We start from the raw sequence: 23,138 nt of genomic DNA, 5'->3' as shown, positions 1-23,138 counted from the left end.
CACCAGCCAGAGCCGGCCCCGCCCCAACAGCGGCAGACCCCGCCCCGCGGCGGCAGACCCCGCCCATTCACTGCCGAGCCGCCCCCCCCCCGCCCCCCGGGTCGTCGCGCGTCGGAGGGCGGAGGCCTCCGCGGGCCGAACCACGGTGCCCCTCGGAATGGGGGGGAAGGCGGAATTACCGCCGCCGCCGCCATTGGCTTGGGCATAAGTAATTAAAGCAACTCGCCTTCATTTTGGTATCGTGCCAGACAGCCGTCTTTCCAGGAGTACTGGCCACCTCTTGGTCGCCAGAAGTTCATTTTATATTTTGGAAACGTCCATTCTTTTGCCCAGTCAGTGGACGACTCTAAGAGCCATCACGGAGAAAGGGAGACTTAACTCATGTAAGCGAAGCTTTGTCTGGTGGAAGGCTAAGATATCACAACCGAGATAGCTTGTTGAACTCATAGTGTTTTCCAGTATATACTTCTGAGTTATGTGTTCCGTTTCAGTGACTAAGCCGGTTCCTTGTGCCTCCCCGCGGCGTCACAGATAGTGTAGTCTTTCAGCGCAGAGCCCGACGGGAGGAGGAAGGGAGTGGCTGCCATGTTGGACGGGACCATCCTGTCCCACAGGCGGGGGGGCTGGGGTTCCCGGTGAGTTTGTGGTTTGAGCCCAGCAGCTGTGGTGCCGCGCCTCAAGCACATGCTTGTCATGGGAGCCCTGTCGTGGTCCACAGCAGAAACACTTGCGGCTCCCGACCTCCTCCGGGCATCCTGCGATTATCAGGGCGGGGACACCCCCCTCCCCGAGCTCCGTGGGTCGGCCCGCGGCATGCACATGGCCCGGCGGCAGGCGCCGCGCAGTGCGGCCTGGGAGAGTCGGAAGCGCGGCGAGGCCGGGCGAGGCGGCAGCGGCGGGCCCATGCAGGACGCGGAAAACGTGGCGGCGCCCGAGGCGGCCGAGCAGCGGGCAGAGCCCGGGCAGCAGCAGCCGGGCGCCGAGCCGCCGCCACCGGGAGAGGAGTCGTCGCGGCCCGCGGGGCCCGGCGCGCAGGAGGCAGCAGGCGGCGAGGACGCGGAGACCGGGCCGCAGCCCGCAGTGCCGGCTGAGCCCGCGGCCGACGGGGAGGAGAGGGAGGCTTCGGCTCCAGGCTCGTCCCCGCCGCCTCCTGAGGAGCCCCTTGCGCCGGCCCCGGCCTCGGGCGAGGCCCCAGCGGAGCAGGCCGGGAACGCGTCGGCCGAGGCCCGGTCCGAGGGGGCGGGCGGGGAGGACGGCGGCGCGGACGAGCCTTCCTTCAGCGACCCCGAGGACTTCGTGGACGATGTGAGCGAGGAAGGTGAGGCGGCGCGGGAGGCAGTGGGTCGTCCCCGCGTTCCACTTGTAGTCCCTCGCCTAGGGAAGGGTTTCTAGGAGCGTTTGGATCTCCTTTCGTGTGTTCTCTCTCCAGAATGGGGCGGGGCGGGGCTGGGGGCCAAGAGACCGGAGACCGCTTGGGAGCCGCTCGGTTGCATTAAAACCTGGATTTTGGAGGGTGGTGATGATGGACAGTGGGCAAGCTGGAGCCGTGGCCGTGTATGGCATCTGGGGCCCAGCAAAGCAGGGCAGTGCATGTGCCGCACTATCTTGGGTGACACTTCCCTCTCTGCAGGTCTGGGTGCCCTGAGTGATGAGCCACACCTGTCAAAGGCCTGAGCCAGACCTCATGGGGACGCTTTTTGGGGTTGATGCGATGCTGTCCCTTAGAACAAGTTGTGACAGAGCTGGGTTCCTCTGCCCCTGCTCCACAGACGCTTCTGCCTTCAGAGAGTCTTAATAGGACTGGAAGGCTGACTCTGCCAGATTCCTGTCTGGTTCTCTCTTTTCTGAGTCTGTAGGCAGACGCTTGTCCTGTTGGCGCATAGTATTTTTAGGGTGTAGTGTCATTCATTGTAGCTTTACTTTTCTTCTTATCTTGATTCAATTTGCAGGTATTTCTGCTTCCTGCCTGAGAGCTTGTCTTCTAAAGTGACGTCTGTAGCGCCTAATCTTATTTGCTTATGTTTTGTTTTTAGCCCTTTGAACTGTCCGAGCTCAGAGCACATCACTGGATTCCTGTCCGTTATGGTAGAATGGGAAAGAACAGCGAGGAGGTAGCTAAGGACACGCCAAGAAAATAAGATGTCATGTTAATTTGTTTTGTTTTGTTTCTGAGATCTCGCGTCCCATCACACGGAGATTGAGTCAGAATGAAAGAATCTCCAGTAAAACGAAGACGACGACTTAGGGAACCAACAGCACCGTTTACTTTAAACTTCAACCTAACGTTAAGGAGTTACCTGCTGTTGTCGTTATTCTCATACTTTATTTCTTAACGGACATTTTAATGTTTATTTACTTTTGGGAGAGAGACAGAGTGTGAGTGGGGGAGGGGCAGAGAGAGAAGGAGACACAGAATTTGAAGCAGGCTCCAGGCTCCGAGCTGTGAGCTGTCAGCACAGAGCCCAGCGCAGGGCTTAAAGCCATGAAATGCGAGATCATGACTTGAGCACAGCGTCAGACCCTTAACCGACTGAGCCACACAGGCCCCCCCTCTTAAGGGATCTTTTAGCCTGAACAGGAGGAAAGGCCACAGCAGTGAACACTTGGGCTGCTGACCCAGCGAAAGTCCCTTACCTGTGAGGAAACGTGCTCCTTGGCGTGGGAGAGGTTGCTGACAATTTACGAGGAGGCAGTGTTGCCGGGACCCTGCCAGGCTCTCCTGCCCTGACTAGCATTTGTTTCCATGGCACCAAGTTGTATTTTGTAGTTTAAGTTTTGGTTCGAAAGCTCATTTCGAGCCTCTGAGTATTTACTCTGCAGTTGATTTTTTAAAAAGCGTTGAGCGCGTCGATTTCACGCAGGATTTCTGCCGCGTGGACCATTTCCAGAGCTGGGTTGTGTGGCAGGACTAATGTGAGCACGAGCCAGCCAGGCCAGGTGACTGCCCGGAGGGCCTTTGGGGGCCCTTGTGATCCTGAGACTGTCTCCAGAGTGGCCTGTGAGGCCCCTGGTCCTGGGGAACTAAAACTGAGCACACCAGCAGCTTATTTTTTGAGCCATCTGGTTGTGGTCAGTAGTCCAAGGACGCTTTGTGCTTAGTGAGAAGAGCTGCCCCGTGGGGTCATTGAGGTGCAGAAGGTGAAAATGGACAGGGTCTCCTGGAAGAGCCCTCTGGGAGGTGCCGGAAGCTCCAGCTGGGCCATCCTGACTCCTGACTGAGGAGCGGCTTTGCCAGCACGGCATCCTTTCAGAGACACGCGGCTGCTGGCTGCTGCTGCTGTTGCTGCTTGGCCAGACGAGTATGTGACAGTTTTGACTCCACATGTTTTCTTTTGGGCCCGCTAAATAGCATTTATCTTTATGTTTGGTATTCAGTTTTGAGATTTGCCTGTCTCTGTTTCTCCTGGAGCCGGATCGGGACTCCACATAGCAAGAGTCACCAGACGTGGGCGTGGGCACTGGTGATGGTGAAGGAGAGGTGTCCCTTCAGCGTGTAGTTGCCGTGTTTACTCCTTACCGTGTATGGGCACATTCCTGTAAGCTAGACGCGTCAAGATTGTGGGAAGGAGTCCACAGTTTGTATAAAAGCTGAGCTTTTTATTGTAAACCTTGTAAATTCAGATCAGGCTAAACAGGCCATATTTAATTGTATGGTAAGAGCTTTAACAGCGACCCAAGGAGCTGACTCTGGCCTCTCCAGGGAAGGTGTCTCCCGCTGCTGTGACTGACTTGCCTCTCTCCGTCTGTTTTCTCTTGGTCTCAACTTTTGCCTCTTTGGAAATAAGAGGCAATTCTTTTTTTAGAGTCAATGCTTTTTATATCATCCGTGTAAGTGTTGAAATTAGAGATTGTTTATAACAGGGGCTTGCTTTGAAACTAAAGGACTTTTTTCCTTTTTGAAAAAGTTAAATTTTTTTTTTTATTATCGAAAATTTCCAGTACAAGAGTGCAGAAAAATTTGTCTTAAATTTTAAGAATGAAATGCAGCAAAGGATATTTTTGGACACGTATCTTTTTCAGCATGTTGAAATTGTTAAGAGTAGAACTCAAAACAGTGATAATCAGGTTCCAGGACCCAGGGAGACACATGGGAACGCCACGGCTCCTCCTCGGGTGTGTAAAATTGTCTCCTGCTCTCCTTCCGGCTGGGTTTGCCGCTCTAGCTTCATCTCGTGGGCCCTGATGGCAGCTTTGATCTGGTTTAGCTCCCAGTGCAGCCAGTGCCTGTAACTGTAACTTTGTAGACCAGCTAACTAATCGGGTTTAGGATTCGTGCAGAATTTGTGTTGCGAAGATGTCATCTGATGGTGCGTTTGACCTCTGCATGCTCCCCTCCAGCAGCTGGTCAGGCCTTTTATTGCCACAGGAGCTTCATGGTCAAGAGGCGTTGAGGCCAGATGCAGGCCTCGGGTAGGACAGCCGCGGTCAGCACCCAGCTAGCATTGTCTCCTGCCCGGCTTGCTCGCCCATGGCTCCCACACCTGTCTGTCTGTTCCTCAAATGCGTCTTTTTCCTGGCCCTCCTACACCTGTCCTCTTTCTCGTGATCTAGCTTACCGTCTTAGGGAAATGAAGCAAATCTAACATGTTTGAGTGCTTACGGTTTGGGTTTTATGATCTTAATTTTAAAGGCAGGTGACATGAACTTGAAACATTTTCAGTTTCCGAGTGTAGTTAAGAAAATAACGGTTAACACACACAGCTTATGGCGTGCTACGCACAGTCCTAAGCATTTACGGATCTGAACGGCTGGTGTCTCCCAAGCGCCCTGTGAGGTATTTCCTGCGGTCGGGGACACTCAGTCGTAAGGGGCATTGCTGTTTGTTCTCACGAGCCTGTGGGTTTTCTAGCCTCCTAGCGTACACGGCTGTTTTACATAGAGAGTACCGGGTGCCCGTTGTTTGTTTTGTGTTACACTGGACATGGGGAAAGTGCCTGCTAGTGGGTTCGCATTGGAGGTGGGTTAGGGAAGGCTACTGCGGGTGTTTCCTACCCCACTTTCCTAGAGAGAGGCCGTCTTTGGTTAGCATTCTGCATTCTTCAAGTCTTTAAAATGTTGATTTAAGTAAAATCTTCCTTTATTTCCAGAAATGAATGGACATATCAGACAGGGGGTACATGAAGAGTTAAAATCTTCCTAATGTTTTCAAGTTTAAATTTTGAGTTAACCCAGGGCCAGGATTTCTTCCATTCACAGTGGAACCATTTAGAGGATTCATTTTTTTATAGGGAAGTCGTTCAGTGTGGTAAACTAGCATATTAATGTTCTGCCTTCATCAGAAAAAAGTCATTGGTCCAATCTTCCACCCATACAGAACTGCTGGGGGACATTCTCAAGGACCGGCCGCAGGAGGCGGATGGGATTGACTCGGTCATCGTGGTTGACAATGTTCCTCAGGTGGGGCTCCGACCGGCTGGAGAAGCTCAAAAACGTCATTCATAAAATCTTTTCCAAGTTTGGGAAAATCACAAACGATTTTTATCCAGAGGAGGATGGAAAGACAAAAGGGTGAGTGATGTTCCCCGTGGTCTTGGTCCCTGGTGCCCTGTGGCTGTCGTCGGGCGGTATGGGAGTCGCTGTGGACACACAGGTGCACGCCTCACCTGGTGGTTCTGCCCCAGCCACCCTCGGCTGGGGTCTCTACACAGGGAGAAGGAGATCCACGTGGTTCTTGAGTTTGGATATTGTGGGTTGCTTGCTAAATTCTTAAGAAATCAGAGCTTCGCGGGGCACCTGGGTGGCTCAGTCGGTTAAGCATTTGACTCTTAATCTCCACTCGGGTCATGATCTTACGGTTTCATGAGTTTGAGCCCCACAGTGCAGAGCCTGCTTGGGATTTTCTCTCCTCTTTGTCTCCCCCTCCCTCCCCCTCCCTCTCAAAATAAATAAACATTAGGGGTGCCTGGGTCTCTCAGTGCATTAAACGGCCAACTTCATTTCAGGTCATGATCTCACCATTCCTGAGTTCGAGCCCCACATCAGGCTCAGTGCTGACAGCTCAGAGCCTGGATCCTGCTTCCGATTCTGTGTGTCTCTCTGCCGCTCCCCTGCTCATGCTCTGTCTCTTTCTGCAAAGTTAAAACATTTTGAAAAATTTATAAAAAAAATTTTTTAAGAATCAGGGATTTAAGTCTTCTGCCATCAGAACGATAATTGATGTGATCCATCCTGGATGAAGGGCCCAACAGATAGGAGGCTGGCAGGATTTCAGGAAAATTTTACATGCGGTATTCTGTTGATTCTAAGATGAGCTTTTTTTTTCTTTCTTTCACATGGTAACGTCTCTGAAATGGGGTTATTTCTAACAGTCTAGGTGAAAGCCTTGTGGCATTGCTTAATTAGCAACTTTTTTTCCCCAGCTGTTGCTTAAAATAGTGCATCTTTTAAAAACGGTAGCATATGGTGTGTGTCCTGGAGTTTGCTTTTCAAACTCAATACGAGGTTTTCTGACCTTTCGTGTCAGACCTTCTCTGTTAAAATTTCACGTGATACTGGTCTTGGAGAGTGTAGGCAAATTGTCTTTTACAGACAGGAACGTGAAGAGTGAAGATACTGTGTTTTTTAATTCCGGTAGTTTTGAAGCTATCTTGGATAGCTTTATTTTTACTTTATTTTTTAATTTTTTTAAATCTTGGGTAGTTTTTTAAAAATTTTTTCTTAACGTTTGTTTATTTTTGAGAGAGAGTGAGAGAGTGACAGACCACGAGCAGGGGAGGGGAAAAGAGAGAGGGAGACACAGAATCCGAAGCAGCTCCAGGCTCCGAGCTGTCAGCACAGAGCCCGACAAGGGACTCGAACACGCGAACCGGAGATCATGACCCGAGCTGAAGTCAGATGCTCAGCCGACAGAGCCAGCCAGGCACCCCTAGCTTGGATAGTTTTAAAGAAATTGTTTTTTTTTTAAGAAAGTGGGTAATGCTCCTTACGCTGTTTCCTTCAGAAACTAGGTGGAATAACGACCTTTGTGACCCCCGCTTGCTTGTATTGTAGGTGTTAAAATGAAGCTTTCTCTGAAAGTCTTTATCATTTTGCTTTTAATACACTGTATCAGACTAATCCCGTTCTTGGATTTTTCCCTAGCTTTACTGAGAAAGTTGACATACAATAGACTTGTATAGTCTCAAAGTGGGTCACATCATAAGTTCTGACACATGTACATTTGTGAAACCCTTTCCACGGTCAAGCTAGTGAACGTTTTGATTAATCGTTTTCTGATTTGTGATTGTGGCATTAAAGACTTTGGATCTCCCATTAGGGTTTCGTTTGCATGTAAGGAACCACCGCCGGCAGCTTGACCCTCAGGGATGTGGTGGTAGACGGGGCATTGGCCTCGACGGCATTTACTGGTCGGGTGGACGGGTGTTGGTAAGTGGCACACGGCCCGCCCGGTCTTACAGGCTGAACTCCTGCAAGATGTTCTGTCCTGATTCAGGTATACGTTCCTGGAATACGCCTCCCCTGCCCATGCCTTGGACGCCGTGAAAAATGCGGACGGCTACAAGCTGGACAAGCAGCACACGTTCAGGGTCAATCTCTTCACTGACTTTGACAAGTAAGTCCTGGCTCCACAGGCGTGAGTGGCTCAGCGGGTCTGGGGTGGTGCCGTCAGCCATTCGGGGAGCTCCGTTCTCCGGGCACGTCCCGACCCCTGATGTTCCTGGCCGGTAGCACCCCTTGCCCACTATCACGCGGTGGGGGGCAGGGGCACACACCGCCTGCTGCTGAGAGCCACGCACGGAGCTGCCACCCTGTCCCCTCCCCCCTCGTAGTTGTGCCGCGTGTTCCTAAAGAGCAGCTTCTCTGTTGTAGGTATATGACGATCAGCGACGAATGGGATATTCCAGAGAAACAGCCCTTCAAAGACTTGGTACTTGGGTTCCCTCCACCCGCGATTGGGAAGAGCAGGGGTGGCTTCCCGGCCGAGTCGGTCCCACCTCTGGGAGCACTAGTTGGGGGCCGGCTCCGTTCACGGTCGATGAGACGTGTTCTCTCCCTTGCCTTGGGTTCCTTCTCTAGGGAAACTTGCGTTATTGGCTCGAGGAGGCAGAGTGCAGAGACCAGTACAGTGTCATCTTTGAGAGTGGGGACCGTACTTCTATCTTCTGGAACGACGTGAAGGACCCCGTCTCCATCGAGGAGAGAGCGGTAAATAAGCGTTACCACCCCGCGGGGCCTCCCTCTGTGTTTCCTTAGCGGGGAGCTGGGGGCCAGAGCGGGTGGACGTCCTCTTCTCCCAGATCACCCCTCGCCACGACATCCTCCGCTCTTCTGGTTTTGGAATAAGCCCCGAGACGTGAGCGGGCGTCTCGTGTTTTTCAGTGAAGAGTCTGAGGAGTAAATCCTCGTGGGAGCGGGAGGCTCTGTGCCGGCTCTCCGCGCTGGTGTTAACACGGGCCCTGACTTTTCCCACAGAGATGGACAGAGACCTACGTGCGCTGGTCCCCCAAGGGCACCTACCTGGCCACGTTCCACCAGCGAGGCATAGCTCTCTGGGGGGGAGAGAAGTTCAAACAGATCCAGAGATTCAGCCACCAGGGGGTTCAGCTCATTGACTTCTCGCCTTGTGAGAGGTAAGCGATGTGCCCTCGCCTTGTGCCGGCCGCTGCAGGTTACTGTAAAACGTGCTTTGTGGCAATTCCAGACTTGGCGGAAGTGTTGCAGCAGGGAACTTCCTGGGAGGCGTTTGCTGGTGTCTGCTATGTCACACCTGACTTTCTCCAGAGCCACTGGGAGTGAGTTGATGTGTCCCTTTCTAGGGGTAGGGAATTCTCTTAGCTGAGTGTCCCCAGTGGCGCTGCAACCTTCTGGAAATGTAGTGTTGATCTGCTACTTTCAGTGAAGTCCTGCTGTGTTCCGATTTCTTCCAGTAATGTTCTTTGTAAAACTTGAGTCCCTTCAGTTTAGGATCGAGTCCAAGGCTGGGTACCGTGCCTGGAATTTTCCTATGAATGGCGTTTCCTCATGTGGGAGATGGCAGAGGGCTGCGGGACCAGGTGGGGCGCCGGCAGCTTCACGGGCTCCGCTCCCGCAGCCTGGCCTTCCTGTCCGCCCAGGGCTTTGCTGCCCAGAATGCCCCCCGCTCTCCTGCCTTGTGCCCCTGCTCGGGGCTGTCCCCGGGCCTTACCTGTGGTGTCCCCTCTTCTTACCGCATGGTCTGAATGCATTGTGGATTCACAACGGCTCCTGGTGTCCCAGGGCTCCTGAGACGTGGCTCTGTGTTACCTGGTTTGCTTTTTGAGTTTTTTTGGTAGAAGATTTTTCTCACGCCTGGAAAACTAACGTGAATACTTCGGTAGCATCCCTGTGCTAATTCTCTCGCTTTAACGATTTATGACTTTGCTGTATCTGTTTCAAATTTATTTTCGCTATTGGGGCACCTGGGTGGCTCAGTCGTTTGAGCGTCCGACCCTGGATTTCAGCTCATGTCCCGATCTCACAGTTCCTGAGTTTGAGCCCTGCGTCGGGCCCTGCGCTGACAGCGCGGAGCCTGCTTGAGATTCTCTCTCTCCACCTCTCTCTGCCTCTTTCCCACTGACTCGTGCGCGTGCGCTCTCTCTTTCTCTCTTCCTCTTTCTCAAAATAAAATGTTTGAAAAACGAGAAAGAGATCTTGAGCGTTTTGAAGAAATGCTGGTGTTTTCACGGAAGTGCGTCAGTCCAGATAAAGGTGTCCTTCCCTGGTGATCGTGGCTCTTCTCTCCCACCTGCAGCGCCGACGTTTCCCTAACTGCTGCTGCTGCCCTGTGTGCTGCGGTTTCCCCCTTGGTCTCCCCCATCGCTGTCGTTGGCAGCTTGTTGTTCAAACCAGGGGCGGGGCCTGTGTGTTCAGCCCTCCCGTCGCCCCAGCCCGTTACCCTGCCCGCACGCCCTCCCTGTGCTGTCCCTTGATGGTGGCCCCTGAGGAAGATGGGGCCGGGTGGATGTGTCTCATGACTGGCTTGAGCTGTCCCGTCACCAGTCCCCTCCACCTTGGTGTTTCCTGTAAACGGAAGTTTCTACGCGATGTTTCTTACATCTGGTAAGATAGGTTTACGGAGCGTGTTCTTGGAGGACTCAAGATTCACAACCGCTTTGCATCTGTTTGGTACATAACACTTGACGTCTTGTTGTGGCGGTGGCGCACGCGGGGACCCCTGGTCGCGTGCCGCATGGCGTGTATGCGGAGGAGCCGCCCAGGTCCGCCCGGCGGTGGGTTCCACCTGCCTTCTAGACTTCCCGTATCCGCTTGTGGTTTATGTGTGTAGCCACACCTGTCTGTCTGCTCAGGGACCGGACCTGGACCGTCCCTTACTCATCGCTGTATCTCTGGTGCTCCGCGAAGTGCGTGACACGTGAGACGCTCGCGGGAGTCGGCGAGTGCACGCTTCAGCCCTCCGGGGTGTTTTCCAGTTCAGTGCTCAGCTTCCGTAGTTCAGCGTGACGGTCACGCCGCCTTGTAGGTGTGTGGAGTGGGTCTGTAGAGGGAATCTCATGGCTCGTAGGGGGTGACTGCAGCCTGGCGTCAGCGTCTTGAGCGCCAGGAGGCTCTCCTGGGCGGGGCCTGTTTCTGTCGTTGCTCGTCGAGTGTTTCTGCCTTTCCTGGGTCCTGTGAGGGAGCAGTCTGTTTAGATACTTGCACTGTGTGTAAGCAGGGTGAGGCGGTGCCCTGGGTGTAGACGAGCCCGCTGTTGGGTGAGTGAGAAGCCCCAGGCGCAGAAGTGGTGTTAGAAGTGTGCTTGCTTTTGAAACACGTGGCTGGCTGTTGAGGTCCCCTCCTTGTCCCAGGCAGACCTCGACAAGGAGCACGGGGAACGGCACCCTGCCCCTCCCGGAGCACACACGCGGATTTCGGTCTGGGATCTGCTGCGTCTTTTCTTGTCCTGATTCTGTGGGGAAACACGTGCCCTGGTCCAGGAGGGACTGTGTGCCTTGTGCCCCGGAGGGGGTCAGCTCCGGGGTTTGGAGCGAGTGCTGGTGGCAGGAGCCCCGACTGCATCGTCTGGAAGTCTCACCATGCCTCGAGCTACCTGGAGCGGAGGCCCGTTGGGTGCAGATGCTCACCTCATCCGCCCACAGCCTGGCGCTCCAGGGCGAATGGTGGGACGGTGGCGGGGGTTCTAAACCAGGTCTGCTCTGTTATAGGTACCTGGTGACTTTCAGCCCCCTGATGGACACTCAGGACGATCCTCAAGCCATCATCATCTGGGACATCCTGACCGGGCAGAAGAAGAGGGGCTTCCACTGTGAAAGCTCAGCCCATTGGCCTATTTTTAAGTGAGTAAATGAGGGGTAGTGAGCGGCCACCTCGTCGTGGCCATTTCTCCTGACAGAGCCCGGTACTTCTGTCCTCCTTTTTAGGTGGAGCCACGATGGTAAATTCTTTGCCAGAATGACACTCGACACGCTTAGCATCTATGAAACTCCCGTAAGTAGCATAGTTTCCTCAGCGGTGGCCTGCTCCGTCGGGAGCTGCTGGGGGCGCCTGCTTCCCTGTGTCACGGGTTGGGGGGACGGAGAGAGCAGCTGTCCTTATGCAGAATCGGGGGGGAGCTGGGGGCGCCTTCCCGTCCTGCCCCTGGGGGTCTCCCTGCTGGTGCTGCTGCCAGGAGTCTGGGACGGGAGTAAACAGAAGGGGCCTCGGAGATGGGTGCCTCGCTGCTGTCGGTGGATCGGTTTGTTACGTGCCCCCCACCGGGTTTATGCCAGGCTCATTCCAGAACCTCGTTTGCTTTCTCTGAAAATTTGCTTGTGTCACAGAGACCACAGTGTGATTTGACTCCGTTGTGACCCTCATTTTTCCACAGTCTATGGGTCTTTTGGACAAGAAGAGTTTGAAGATCTCTGGTATAAAGTAAGTGACCGTGCTCACCAGGTGGGGCTTAGCCAGCTCCCCGCTTTGGCCCCGCGCGCTCACGCAGCGGGAGGAGGCGGCGTGGACTTGGTCTGGAGACGAGGGGGCACGGCAGGCTCTTGGCTATCACCCACGGGCCTGCTTGTTGGTGCGGGCCTCGCGGCCACTCCCCCTCCTTATGCCCGGCGACCCTTGGGTGGGGGGGGGGCCGCAGGCTTGACTCTAGCCAAGCGTCCTGTCCCTGCCTTGGAGCTGGAGCCTCGGGCTGCAGTCTTCGAGGGAGACGGGCTGGAGGGGGCTGGAAAGGGCTTCCGTGCGCTCTGTGGTCCGTGCAGCGGTTCGATGGCCTTCGGCGAGCTGCCTAGGAGGCACACGTGTGTGTGTGTGTGTGCGTGCGTGCGCGCGCGCGTGTGCATGTGTGCGTGCACACGTGTGTGTGCTCTGGGGGCGGCCCGTGTGCGGAGGAGCACCTATGGTGTGGGGACGTGAACGCTCTTGGGCACAGCTGTGGCTCATGATAAAAACTAAACCGGGAATCGATTCTGCGCAAACGAACAGTAATGGGTCTGTGGGTCTGAGCTGGCGGGTCGTGTGGGCGCCTGGCCTGGAGGTGCCTGCGCGGTGGGGGGCATCGTGCTCTCGCTTTGGGGTCATCCCGCGGCCTCTGCGGGGGTTTCCCGTCAGCCCCGTAGTGAGTCTCGGGCGTCACTCGGGGTCCGGAGGCCGCAGCTCCCCCTCGCCCTGCAGCCGCGGGCTGTGGTAGCCGAGGGCCGGGTCGGGGCTCAGGGGCGTCCGCCGCGTGGCGGCCGGGAGCCTCACCAGCGTCTCTCCCCGCTGGCACAGCGAGTGCAGTGACGCTCCGGGTGGCAGGGGACCAGCTCTCCGGGAGGGCGGGCTGCCGCCCTGGAGGGTGAGCCCGTGTCCGCCGCACTTCCTTCCTGTCGGCGGCCTGCCGGTCCTTGGGCAACACCGGCTTTCTTCGTTCTGCAGAGACTTCTCTTGGTCTCCCGGTGGGAACATCATAGCTTTTTGGGTGCCTGAAGACAAAGACATCCCGGCCAGGGTGACCTTGATGCAGCTTCCTACCAGACAGGAGATCAGGGTCAGGAATCTCTTCAATGTGGTGGATTGCAAGCTACATTGGCAAAAAAACGGAGATTACTTGTGCGTTAAAGTGGACAGGACCCCGAAAGGTACCCAGGTGAGTGGACGCCCGGAGCAGAGGCCGTGCCTTGCAGCTCCAAGCCGGCCCTCCCCCCGCCCCGCTGAAGCTGCTGACGCGGTCTCTGTCCGAGCTCCTGGGTCACTCTCAGACCCGCCAGGTATAGGCAGTGGTTAGCGGGCGTGTGCTCGCTAGAGCTCTTGTTGCCTTGCCACTGAGGTGCAGGAGACCTGTGGGCACAGTTTACAGGTCACGGGGATGCAGTGTTGTCTCCGGGCACCGTCCTGCCTTCTCAGGAGACGGGAAGCCAGTGTGTCCTCTCCGTTTCTTTCTCAAGCACAAAGAGGAGCGTGCTGGGCGCAGTTCTGCTCCCTGATTGGTTTTACTTGCGTCATTTATGAGTTCTTCGTCCCGACGGGAGCGTTTCTGCTCCTCTTTACGAAACAGCCTGGAGACTGAGTCCCTGCACTGTAGTGCTCGCCCTCGAAACGCACAGTTAGTGGCTTTTTGGTACATTCACTGACTCGTGGCCGTCGCCACGGTCTGAACTCGAGAGCATTTCTATTACCCACAAAGGCAAGGAACTCCGCACCCATCGGCACCACTGCCCTCTCTGGCGCGCTCCTGTACCCGCCGCTCTGCCTTCTCTCCGTCTGGATCCGCCAGCCCGGGACGCTTGCTGGGAAAGAAGTCCTACAGCATGTGGCCTTCGTGGCTGGCGGCCCTCACTGAGCACGTCCAGGCTTATCTGGGCCGTGGCAGGTGTCGGTGCCTCCCCCCTGCTCAGGGCCAAGGGACGCGGCTGCCCTTCCTCATGTGCATTCATCTGTGGTGGGCACTTGCTGTTTCCGTCTTGGCTGTTGGGAATCAGCACCCGGGTCTCTGCGCGGGAGTGCCTCGGGGGGATGCTGCAGGGCATTGCGCTGTTTCCAGATAGTTCATTCCCGCCCCGTTGGTGGGTATCAGCACTGTGGGAGTTCTGCAGACAGGCTACTGGCCGTGCAGAGCCCTTTCCATGCAGGGGCGTGACCCTGGGGCAGCTCTCCAAAGCAGAACGTGGGCCAGAGAGGAAGTCCGCTGTCCCCCACAGGGACCGTGCCCGTGCACTTCCATCGGTGCTGTCGTGACGGCTGCACTTTCAGTCACTTGCCGTGTCTGTGTGTGTCCCGGCTGTGTACATTTCGTTGGTCGCCAGGTTGACTTGTTCTTGACTTAAGCGTTTCTCAAGTTTTCAGTTTCTGTGAGTTCATCCCCTTTTTTTCTCCCGAACAGGGCGTTGTCACGAATTTTGAAATTTTCCGAATGAGGGAAAAACAGGTGCCTGTCGACGTGGTGGAAATGAAAGGCAAGTTCCATTGTTCCTTCGTGAGCGAGTGGCCCTCGCGTGCAGCCCCCGCTCGGCCTTGGCCCTCGCGTGCAGCCCCCGCTCGGCCTTGGCGCTCCCCAGGCTCCCTACCTGAGCAGGGTACTCGCAACCCTGATTGGTATGTGCTGTCCGCCTGCGAGCCTGCCCGTTTAGGGTTCCTTTGGCCCTTTCTGGCCTCGGTGCCACTTCTGGCTGCCATGAGAGTATGTCCCGGTCGCTCTGCACATCCACCCCGGCCGGTTTCCCGCTGAGAGGCTGTGCCGGGAATGGGTTTTCATGACACTCTGAGCGCCCAGCAGCAGGAGGGTCATCCGCTGGCAGCCGCAAGTTGTTGGCTGACTAGGGCTCTTTTCTGGGCCTGTGAAAGCCGTTCAGATCCCCCGTCTCTGCCTCTAGATGGGAAATGTAGCCTGTGTCGTTGGTTGTGTGTCGTGTTCTACTTTTGTTCTCTGTTTTGCTACGGAGAGGAGGAGAAGGGGGCGGGGAGCACAGAATGAGAACGTGGGTACAGGCTCACCACCCTGCCTTGTTAGCCCTTGGGGGGTCGTGGAGTCCCCCCTCCCCCCGTGAGTGCTCCAGCAAGCAGGAGTCCACGGGTTGTGCTGGGCGTCGGGCCCAGGCCCCGCCGTCGTGGGCATCTAGGAAGGTGGCGGTCCCACGTGCCCAGAGTCTCCCACGAGTCGCTCGCACGCTCGTCTTTAGGCCTGCCGGGTGGTGCTTTTAGCGAGTTTAAGGATTTGGGGTGTTTCTCTCGTTGAACAGCGAAGACTGTGCAGGAATGTTGCCTGATCAGGAACGTTGCTTTATTACATGACCTGAGGGGCTTATTCTTTCTCCTGACTGTAGAAACCATCATAGCTTTTGCCTGGGAACCCAACGGGAGCAAGTTCGCAGTGCTGCACGGGGAGGCTCCTCGGATATCCGTTTCCTTCTACCACGTGAAGAACAACGGGAAGATCGAACTTATCAGTAAGTAGCCTCCCCCTTGGCAGACGGACAGACAGACGGATATGCACCGGGGACAGAGCCCCGTCCTCGCTCCACGTGCGTGTTCGGCTGGCTGGGAACTGCTGCTTAGGCCGCCCCACAGCCGAGAGGGTCCCTGCGGCTCAGGCCTCCCATGCTTCCGGCCCACAAAGACCTGGCCTCTGGGAGGGAGCCCCTGCCCTCTCTCCCAGCCCTGGCCCTTCACAAGAGGGCTTCTGAGTGGACGTGGTCTCCCTCTTGTAGCCACAGCTGGTGTCTCTGGGCTGGGGGCCCCGCGTCCCCACCGTGCTCTGCTCTGCCTGTGTGCGAGGCAAGCAGGGTCCTGGCCTCTCTCAGCAGGGCCCCTCGTGCACAGCTTCCTCGCAGGAAAGACAGTGGGTTGGTTCGGTGTCTAATGGTTCAGGTGCGGAGCTTGTCTGGAGAGAACTCCGGTGAACTCAGCTTTTACCTCCTGAGCTCAGTGGTGTTTGTGGTAGAACCGTCTGGGGTAGGTGGGTGGCAGCCGCAAAACTGACCGCATCATTAATTCCCTGCCACAGACGAGGAAGTAGGAGTCGTTATGGGCTCCCAGATCTGCGCTGTCTCGTTAGGAAGTAGGTTTGCAAATGGCCAGCGTCCCAAGTGCCTTCCATCCCTGAACGCCCTGTTACCCACCTTGGAAGGTCGCATGTCCATGCTGGGACAATTGTGTGTGTTCTGTTAACACGCGTGGTTGTTAAAGGACAGCTTACAGTTTCTGTTCCTCCTTTGTTTGGTCTGAGAATCCTGTCCTTTGGATGGTGTCGCCCTCCTCACGTCTCCCTGTCCCCGCTGGGCCCCCCGTCCTTGGATCCCCTGCAGGCCGGGACCAGGCCCCAGGGGGTTCACTTTGTGTCCTCCAGGGAAGAGACCCTAGCGTGCAGCCTGAGCCTTAACGGTCTGCTCTCCAGGGGCTCTGCTGGCCCCTCGTGGGATGTGAGCCTCAGGGTGTTGGGCAAAGTAGCAGCTTTCAAATGACTTGTGACTACAGAGTTCAGAAGGTGTTCGAGTCCCTGAAGGGTGGGTCTTGAGCTTTCTTGGGTGATATGTGTCTCTCCACGTCTGGTGGGGGGTGTGGGTTTCTTGCCCTCGTGTGGAGACCCCGTGACCCCATGACAGTTTTTACGGTGAGTCCTCTGTGCAGTTTCACTGGGAAGTAGGTGTCTCCGAACATGAGATGTTACTACAAATCGTATCGTAGCTTCAGGGTATCTCCTTTTTCCTTTTGTGTTTGAACTGTAGGTCATAACTTAAAAACGTACCCAGACAGTGGGTTTTCCAAAATGTTTTCTCCGGGAGGAACCAGGCGTGGGGAGCACATGTGGATGTCTGCCCACTGAGGCCGCGTGAACCCATCGCCCACCCCTTCACAGACTTCTAACAGCCGCTGTCTTTGCTTTCAGAAATGTTTGATAAGCAGCAGGCAAATACCATCTTCTGGAGCCCCCAGGGACAGTTTGTCGTGTTGGCTGGCCTAAGGAGGTGGGTTCCTACTGTCTGCTGCCTTCTGCGTGTCCTGAGCCACGCTTGTGGGCCTCACGGGTCAAGCTCCGGGTTCGGAACCATCACAGCGGTCCCTTTAGCGTGATGGGGCGCGTGTCCTGCACGAAAGGGCCATCCCGTCTTGCTCAGACTCGGGTCGACCCCGGGTCGGGCAGAACCGTCCCCCTGCAAGTGTGTTCCGGGTGCGCCTGGAGGACGTGCGAGTGTTGTCATTTCCTCGCGGTTAGGTGAGCCGTCTTGGTGGCAGGGCAGCGAGCCTGGCGTAAACGCCGTCCTCTGGCGGGAGGGCTGTGTGAGCTCGGAGCCTGCCTCCGTCCCGGGTGACCGTGGGGCGGGTGGCGTCCCCCCGTCCTTGGCCGTCCGGCAGCCGTGGGAGCGCATGAGCAGAATACGCTCTGGTTGTTCAGTGTTCTGACTTCATTGGAGGTGTCTTTGGGGCTTTGGCCTATGTCTTCTTGGAAGGCAGTCCTGGCAGGCGTGCAAGGTGCCGTGTGCGCTTCCCCTGTCTTTGTTCACGACACCCTTGGGCGATGGCTCCTGGATTAGTTCTCCTCAGCAGCCAGGCGGTGGTAGGGGATGCCCGGGGCTCTCCCGTGTCCTGCCCTCGAGTCCACAAGGAGCGAGGCGCCGTGCCGGCCCGTGTGGCCTGACCGCACGCTCTGCCCCCCCAGTATGAACGGCGCCTTGGCCTTCGTCGACACTTCGGATTGTACGGTCATGAACATCGCGGAGCACTACATGGCGTCCGATGTGGAGTGGGACCCTACCGGGCGCTACGTGGTCACCTCCGTGTCCTGGTGGAGCCATAAGGTACGGGGCCCCGGGTAGCCCGCGCGCAGCGTGAGACCCTCCTCCCCTCCCGGGTCTCCCCGGGGTCGCCCTACGGTGGTTCTTCAGTTGCTCTTTGGGGCCCTGTCCGGCTGCCGCTGCCCCGAAACCCTCGCCAGCAGAGCACCCGAGCGGCCGGCCTTGCCGTGCGTGAGGCGGCCGGCGTTCCCGGATTTCTTCCCCAAGTCGGACGTCTTACACTCGCTGCGGCCTGAGCCCCGGCCGCCTTCCTCTGGCGCAGTAGCCGGGGAGCTTCTCCCAGTGGGAATCGGGTTGGGTGGTTTGCCCCGCAGTTCAGAGCCACGCTGTCCTGTGGCTTGGAGGTGGAGGGAGGACGTGCCGTACCGCGCACACAGTTTCCCAGCACGATTTTTCCACGCTCAAGAAGCTTGTGGTTCAGAGGAGCCCTGTCTGCCCAGCCCACCGGGCCCTCGGTGTGGCGGCCTCTGCCTGCTCCCCCGCTCCCCTGGGAGCGTGCGCGCACTGGGCCGGCTCCTCCCAGGCGGCTCATTTGCTCCTCCCTGCCTGGAGCGGGCCTCCTCCGGGGGCAGCACCCGTCCCGCCCTGCACTGTCCTCACAGTGCGCTCACGGGCTCGAACCCATCTCGGGGGCTGGTCGCGAGTTCATTTCCTCTCCCGAGAGTCGAGCGTTGTGTGGGCAGGGGCCTGTTCCTGGCCTGTGGTCCCTGTTCCGTCCCGGTTTGCCGTCTGAGCAGGAGCTCCCGGGGAGAAGGCTGCTGAGGCTAGGGTCTGGGGTCTGGGACTCCCCGAGAGGACACGAAAGCACGTGTGAGGGAGCCCGTTTCTTAGTCTCGAACGTCGGTAGCCTGAAGAACTGGAGAAATGCCGTGCTCCGTGGGTGTGAGGGCCTGTGTGTGGTGCACGTTCCGCGTGGTGTCTCCGTGCCGGAGTGTCCGTGGCAGTGCTCCAGGCTCAGTGCTCCTGAGCTGCAGGGGGTGGGGGCCTCTGCCGAGCGTCTGCTCTGTTTAGTTACTGTTCTTTATCAACGGAGGTTCTGAGAGTTGAACCAGCTCCTGCGAGTCCACAGCCTAGGAGGTCGTATCCGGGCGATTCCGTTTAACAAAAGAACAACGTTCTGGGAGTCCGACTCGGCAAACGTCACCGTGCTGTCTTAAGGACAAGCTCTGTACTCGCTTCATGGTGATCGTGCCGTGTGTCTAAATTTGAGCGCCGTCTCCGTGAGGCCCACCTTGGGCCTCGTTAAAATCTTTGAGGCCGCGGGCCCCTCCGTCAGATCCCGACGTGCTCCCAAAGTGCTGGTCTGGGACCAGCTCACGCCAGCATGTAGCTTCAGGTCCCGCTTCCTTCATCCGGAAGGCGGTGCCGCGGAAAAGATGTCAGCCGAGCCGAACACTGTGTTTAGTGACTCTGTCAGTGTACGTTCCGGTATGAGTTCTCCACTGCGGATCGGTAACGGAGCCGATGCCCCGTGACGCCCTTCGTAGGTACTCCGCGCCGTGCTCTGTGACGCGGGTAGCTTTCTGTCGTGTTTGGTGACGGCGTTCCCCTGCTGCGTGAGCTCCCAAGAAGCAGAGATCTTTGATTCACTGCTGTCGCCCAGATACCACACCGTCGGTCGTCGGCTCTTAAACAGCCGTCGGAGGAGCGCTTGACTGGGGTGGCCCTGTGAGGGGGCCCCCTGCGTCTCGCTGTGACGGGGTGGCGAGCAGCGCTTTGCCCTCTGTCCCCGTGCAGGTGGACAACGCTTACTGGCTGTGGACTTTCCAAGGGCGTCTCCTGCAGAAGAACAACAAGGACCGTTTCTGCCAGCTGCTGTGGAGACCTCGGCCCCCCACGCTCCTGAGCCAGGACCAGATCAAGGTCTGGGGCCCCGGGGTCAAGGAAACGTGGAAGCCTCTTTCCCATCACTGCTGCTGGGGCGGTAACGAGTGGGGAATGGGAACGTGACGTTTTCGGGTGCCTTTGGAAGAGCTGCGGGAACACCGGGAAGCCAGTGGGAATGGTTTCGGTGTTGTGAATGTGGGTTTTTGGGCCGTTCCTGCCGCATCCGTGCCCTCCGGGGACGTTGGCGTGAGCTGCAGGGGATGAGCAGGTGCTGGGGGCTGGTGAAGCGTGCTGGCAGGATCGAGGGGGGCCCTGAGCAGTCACAGAGAAACGGGGCAACGCTGGGGGAGAGTGGACCACACGAGAGGTAGGGCCTCGCCACTGTGAACCCTGCAGACGGGGGTTTGCATGCTCGCGGGCGGCCGTGTGCTAGTGATCCGTGAGGATGCCGTTGCCCGTTATTCACTTTGAAGATGGTGTGTGTGATTCTTAGAGATTTTTTAAAAAATTGTTGTGACGTTTATTTTTGGAAGAGAGAAAGGCAGAGCGTGAGAGGGGGAGGGCAGAGAGAGAGGGAGACACAGAATCCGAAGCAGGTTCCAGGCTCTGAGCTGCCAGCACAGAGCCCGACGTGGGGCTCAAGCTCACAAACCGTGAGATCGTGACCTGAGCCGAAGTCAGACGCTTAACCGACTGAGCCACCCAGGTGCCCCTCGAATGTTTAAATCCTGACTGGCTTGTGTTTGTTTTTGTCTCAGCAAATTAAAAAGGATCTGAAGAAATACTCCAAGATCTTTGAACAGAAGGATCGTCTGAGCCAATCCAAAGCCTCAAAGGTTAGCTTGGTCCTAGGACTGTGGGAAGTGCCACAGGCGGCCACTGTCCCTCTCTGACATGGAAGGGACAGTGTCAGGTCCCGGGAGGAGGGGGACAGGGGGGTGCTTGTCCACTGCCCATGTGCACAGACTGGCCTTCCAGGTGTGTGTGAGGGGAAGGAGGAGGGCGCGCCCTCCGTTCTTGTCCTGGGGCAGGGGCGGGGGTTGGTTGGTGGTGGTGACTGCCGACCTGACCTCCGTCCTCGTGGTGGTGAGGGGACCGTCAGCCCCGTGACTCTCCCACTTCCGCGCACAGGAACTAGTGGAGAGAAGACGCACCATGATGGAAGATTTCCGAAAATACCGGAAAATGGCCCAGGAGCTCTACATGGAGCAGAAAAATGAACGTTTGGAGTTGCGAGGAGGTAACCATTAGCTGGAGACGTGTTTTGTTAGGACAGGACTGTTGAAACATTTTTCTCTCTCTTGTGTGGGCTTTCCAGTTAAGCGTCAGGTGTTTTTGTCAAAGAACCCAGTTTGCTATGGCCACAGGTTCACGTGCACAGTCCTGTGGAGGAGGCTGGAGTGGGCACACGTGGGCATGTACCCACGTGTCCCCATCCTCCCCGAGTGGGCTGTCTGCACGCCACATCACTCCCTCCCCCCACCCCCGCAGGCGTGGACACGGACGAGCTGGACAGCAACGTGGAAGACTGGGAGGAGGAGACCATCGAGTTCTTCGTCACCGAGGAGATCATCCCCCTGGGCAATCCGGAGTGACCTGAGCAGCGTGGTAAGACCTCTTCAGACGGGGACGAGCCACACCCAGACGCGGGCCCGTCTTGTGCTGTCCCTTCGCTGAGAAAAGAGCCAGGTTCACGTGCTCAGGGTCGGCGGGCCCTTTTCATGGAACCTGCAAGGGTCAGGTGCACACCCTGGCTGTCCGAGGGGGGCCTCTTTGAACACGGCGGGGCCTCGAGCCCCGGATTTGGGGAGCGCGCCCCTCACGTGGGCTCTGGTCGTGGGTGAGAGGCGGAGCTGGGGAAGAGGAGGGAGGCCAGCCGCAGCGTGCCGGGAAAAGGCCTCGGTGTGCCCAGCAGAGACAGGCCTGTGGGTCTGAGATGGGAGCCTCCGGAGCACACGCGGGCTTCCTCGGCAGGCGAGCGGGGGCAGCGTTGTGTGCGGGGCGGCCAGCGGGCGGGGCTCTCTCCCCCGCTCCGGGACTCCTGCGCCTGCTCATCTCTGGCGTCAGGCGGGAGAGCCTCGGGTCCCTTCCGCCTTCTGAGATCGTACGCCCTGTGCCTGCGGTCGGGGCGCGCCTTCCGCAGAAGCCCTTGCTAATGTCCGTCTCGTCGTCGCGGCGTAGGGCAGAGAGTAAACACCTGATCCTTCTTGCAGCGTCCCCGGGGCTCGTGCTGGAATGAGGTCGTCCTGCAGAAAGTGCGCACGATGCCTGCGTTTTACCTGTGCTTTGTCTCGCTCCTCACTGTGCGCCCGGATTCTCCCCTGCCCGCACGTCGCTGTGCCTTCAGCCCCCGGTCCCCACCGCGGGGGAGGTTTCAAGGCACCGCTTTCCTTTTCTCTCGTTTGGGGTTTTTTTTTTCCAAGTCATGCCACCACTGTTTGTTACTGAGACTCGTGCGCGGCAGGGGCGCGCCCAGCCGTCCCCCTCCGAGAACTCGTCCTGTCCCGTGGCGGGGGGCCAGCGTGGCTGTGTCGTGGAAACGGGAGCCACGCCGTTCAGGTTGTGCTAGGTTCTCAACAGGCTGAGCGTGGAAATAAAAACAAACCTGTATGAAAAAGCTGTCTTTCTCCTCCTTAACGTAGACACCGGCCTCGAACTTGGTTCCTGTGCCCCCTCCCCCTGTGGTGGTGCCCTCCCACCTCCCGATTTGGTTGTGTTTTCTCAGCTGAGCTGCAAACTAAAGCATCGGTCTGACCGGTGCAGAAAAACCGTTCTTGCAGCATTTTTTTTGTTCTCCACACTTGTCTGACCTGGTGAGAAAGACCCTTCTAGACTTCCTTGGAGTCCTACAAGTTAAGTTGTTCGTGAGAGTTGCCACCTTAGCCGCCGTCACGTGGTCGTCTTTGACTGTTTAGCTTGATTTCTCTCCTGAGAAGGGAGTGAGCAAATCCACGTAATCTCAGCCCCTGTTGATTCGCAACGTCCGCTACCCATTGGTGCCTTGTCAGACTCCACCGCGCCTCCTCTTTCTTTGTGTCTCCGGGAGCCGAGAGCCTGGGTCAAAACGCACAGAACGGGCTCGCTGCGCTTTCACGGCCGTGGTGCCCATGAACTTGACACATTGGGATTGGAGGAGAAGCTGTCATCCGTGGGGCAGAAGCAGCTCGGGGGCTGGGGCCGCCAGCCCCACGCCCCCGGCTGCGAGGCGACACTGGGCGCTCTCCCCGGTTCCCGGTCCCGCCCGTCCGCACGCGGTGTCCCGTGTTTCTTACTGGCTCTCACACCCTTTAAGCCTCAGCGTGCCGAGACCTGGCTTTTTAATTTGATGACGGTAAGAAGGAAAAGGCTCATGTTTGGATCACGTTCACAGATTTTTAACAGCTTTCAAAAAATTTACTTTTCGACTGTTTCCGACTCGGTAGTTGTAATTGTTTTATGTGATTTGTTAATAAAAGAATTTCTGAAACACCTGGTTTGTTTCTCTCTCTCGTGCTCTGGAAGTGGGTTTCCCAGGGCCAGCCCCAGGGAGAGAGTGTTCCTGATCCTTCCTGTGGGGGCGGGGCGTCCCCCTCGCTCTGGCTTCTTTGGCTGGGGCATCAGGGTGGGCACTGGCCCCAGCCGCCCGCACCGGCCCGCTGT

General features: G+C 57.2%; 2 protein-coding genes across 2 annotated transcripts in view; one reads left to right on the top strand and one right to left on the bottom strand.

The window, feature by feature from the left end:
• Window positions 1–23,138, bottom strand: part of MRM2 (mitochondrial rRNA methyltransferase 2) — a 289,956-nt gene that overhangs the window by 87,184 nt on the left and 179,634 nt on the right. The window lies entirely within an intron of this gene.
• EIF3B (eukaryotic translation initiation factor 3 subunit B) lies at window positions 825–22,967 on the top strand. Its single transcript, XM_019422445.2, is given in 20 exon segments — window positions 825–1,318; window positions 5,315–5,400; window positions 5,402–5,508; window positions 7,433–7,552; window positions 7,810–7,867; window positions 8,017–8,145; window positions 8,413–8,570; window positions 11,121–11,252; window positions 11,337–11,403; window positions 11,783–11,829; window positions 12,820–13,030; window positions 14,264–14,336; window positions 15,204–15,326; window positions 16,766–16,844; window positions 17,537–17,675; window positions 19,410–19,535; window positions 20,258–20,335; window positions 20,631–20,739; window positions 20,991–21,107; window positions 21,713–22,967. Coding segments are annotated over 19 exon segments (2,361 nt in total). The 5' UTR covers window positions 825–903; the 3' UTR covers window positions 21,095–21,107; window positions 21,713–22,967.

This window comes from Panthera pardus, unplaced genomic scaffold (assembly GCF_024362965.1).
Source record: "Panthera pardus isolate Hobbes unplaced genomic scaffold, ASM2436296v1 HiC_scaffold_4, whole genome shotgun sequence".
Classification (NCBI taxonomy): domain Eukaryota; kingdom Metazoa; phylum Chordata; class Mammalia; order Carnivora; family Felidae; genus Panthera; species Panthera pardus.
This window is presented reverse-complemented; position numbering and strand designations above follow the sequence as displayed.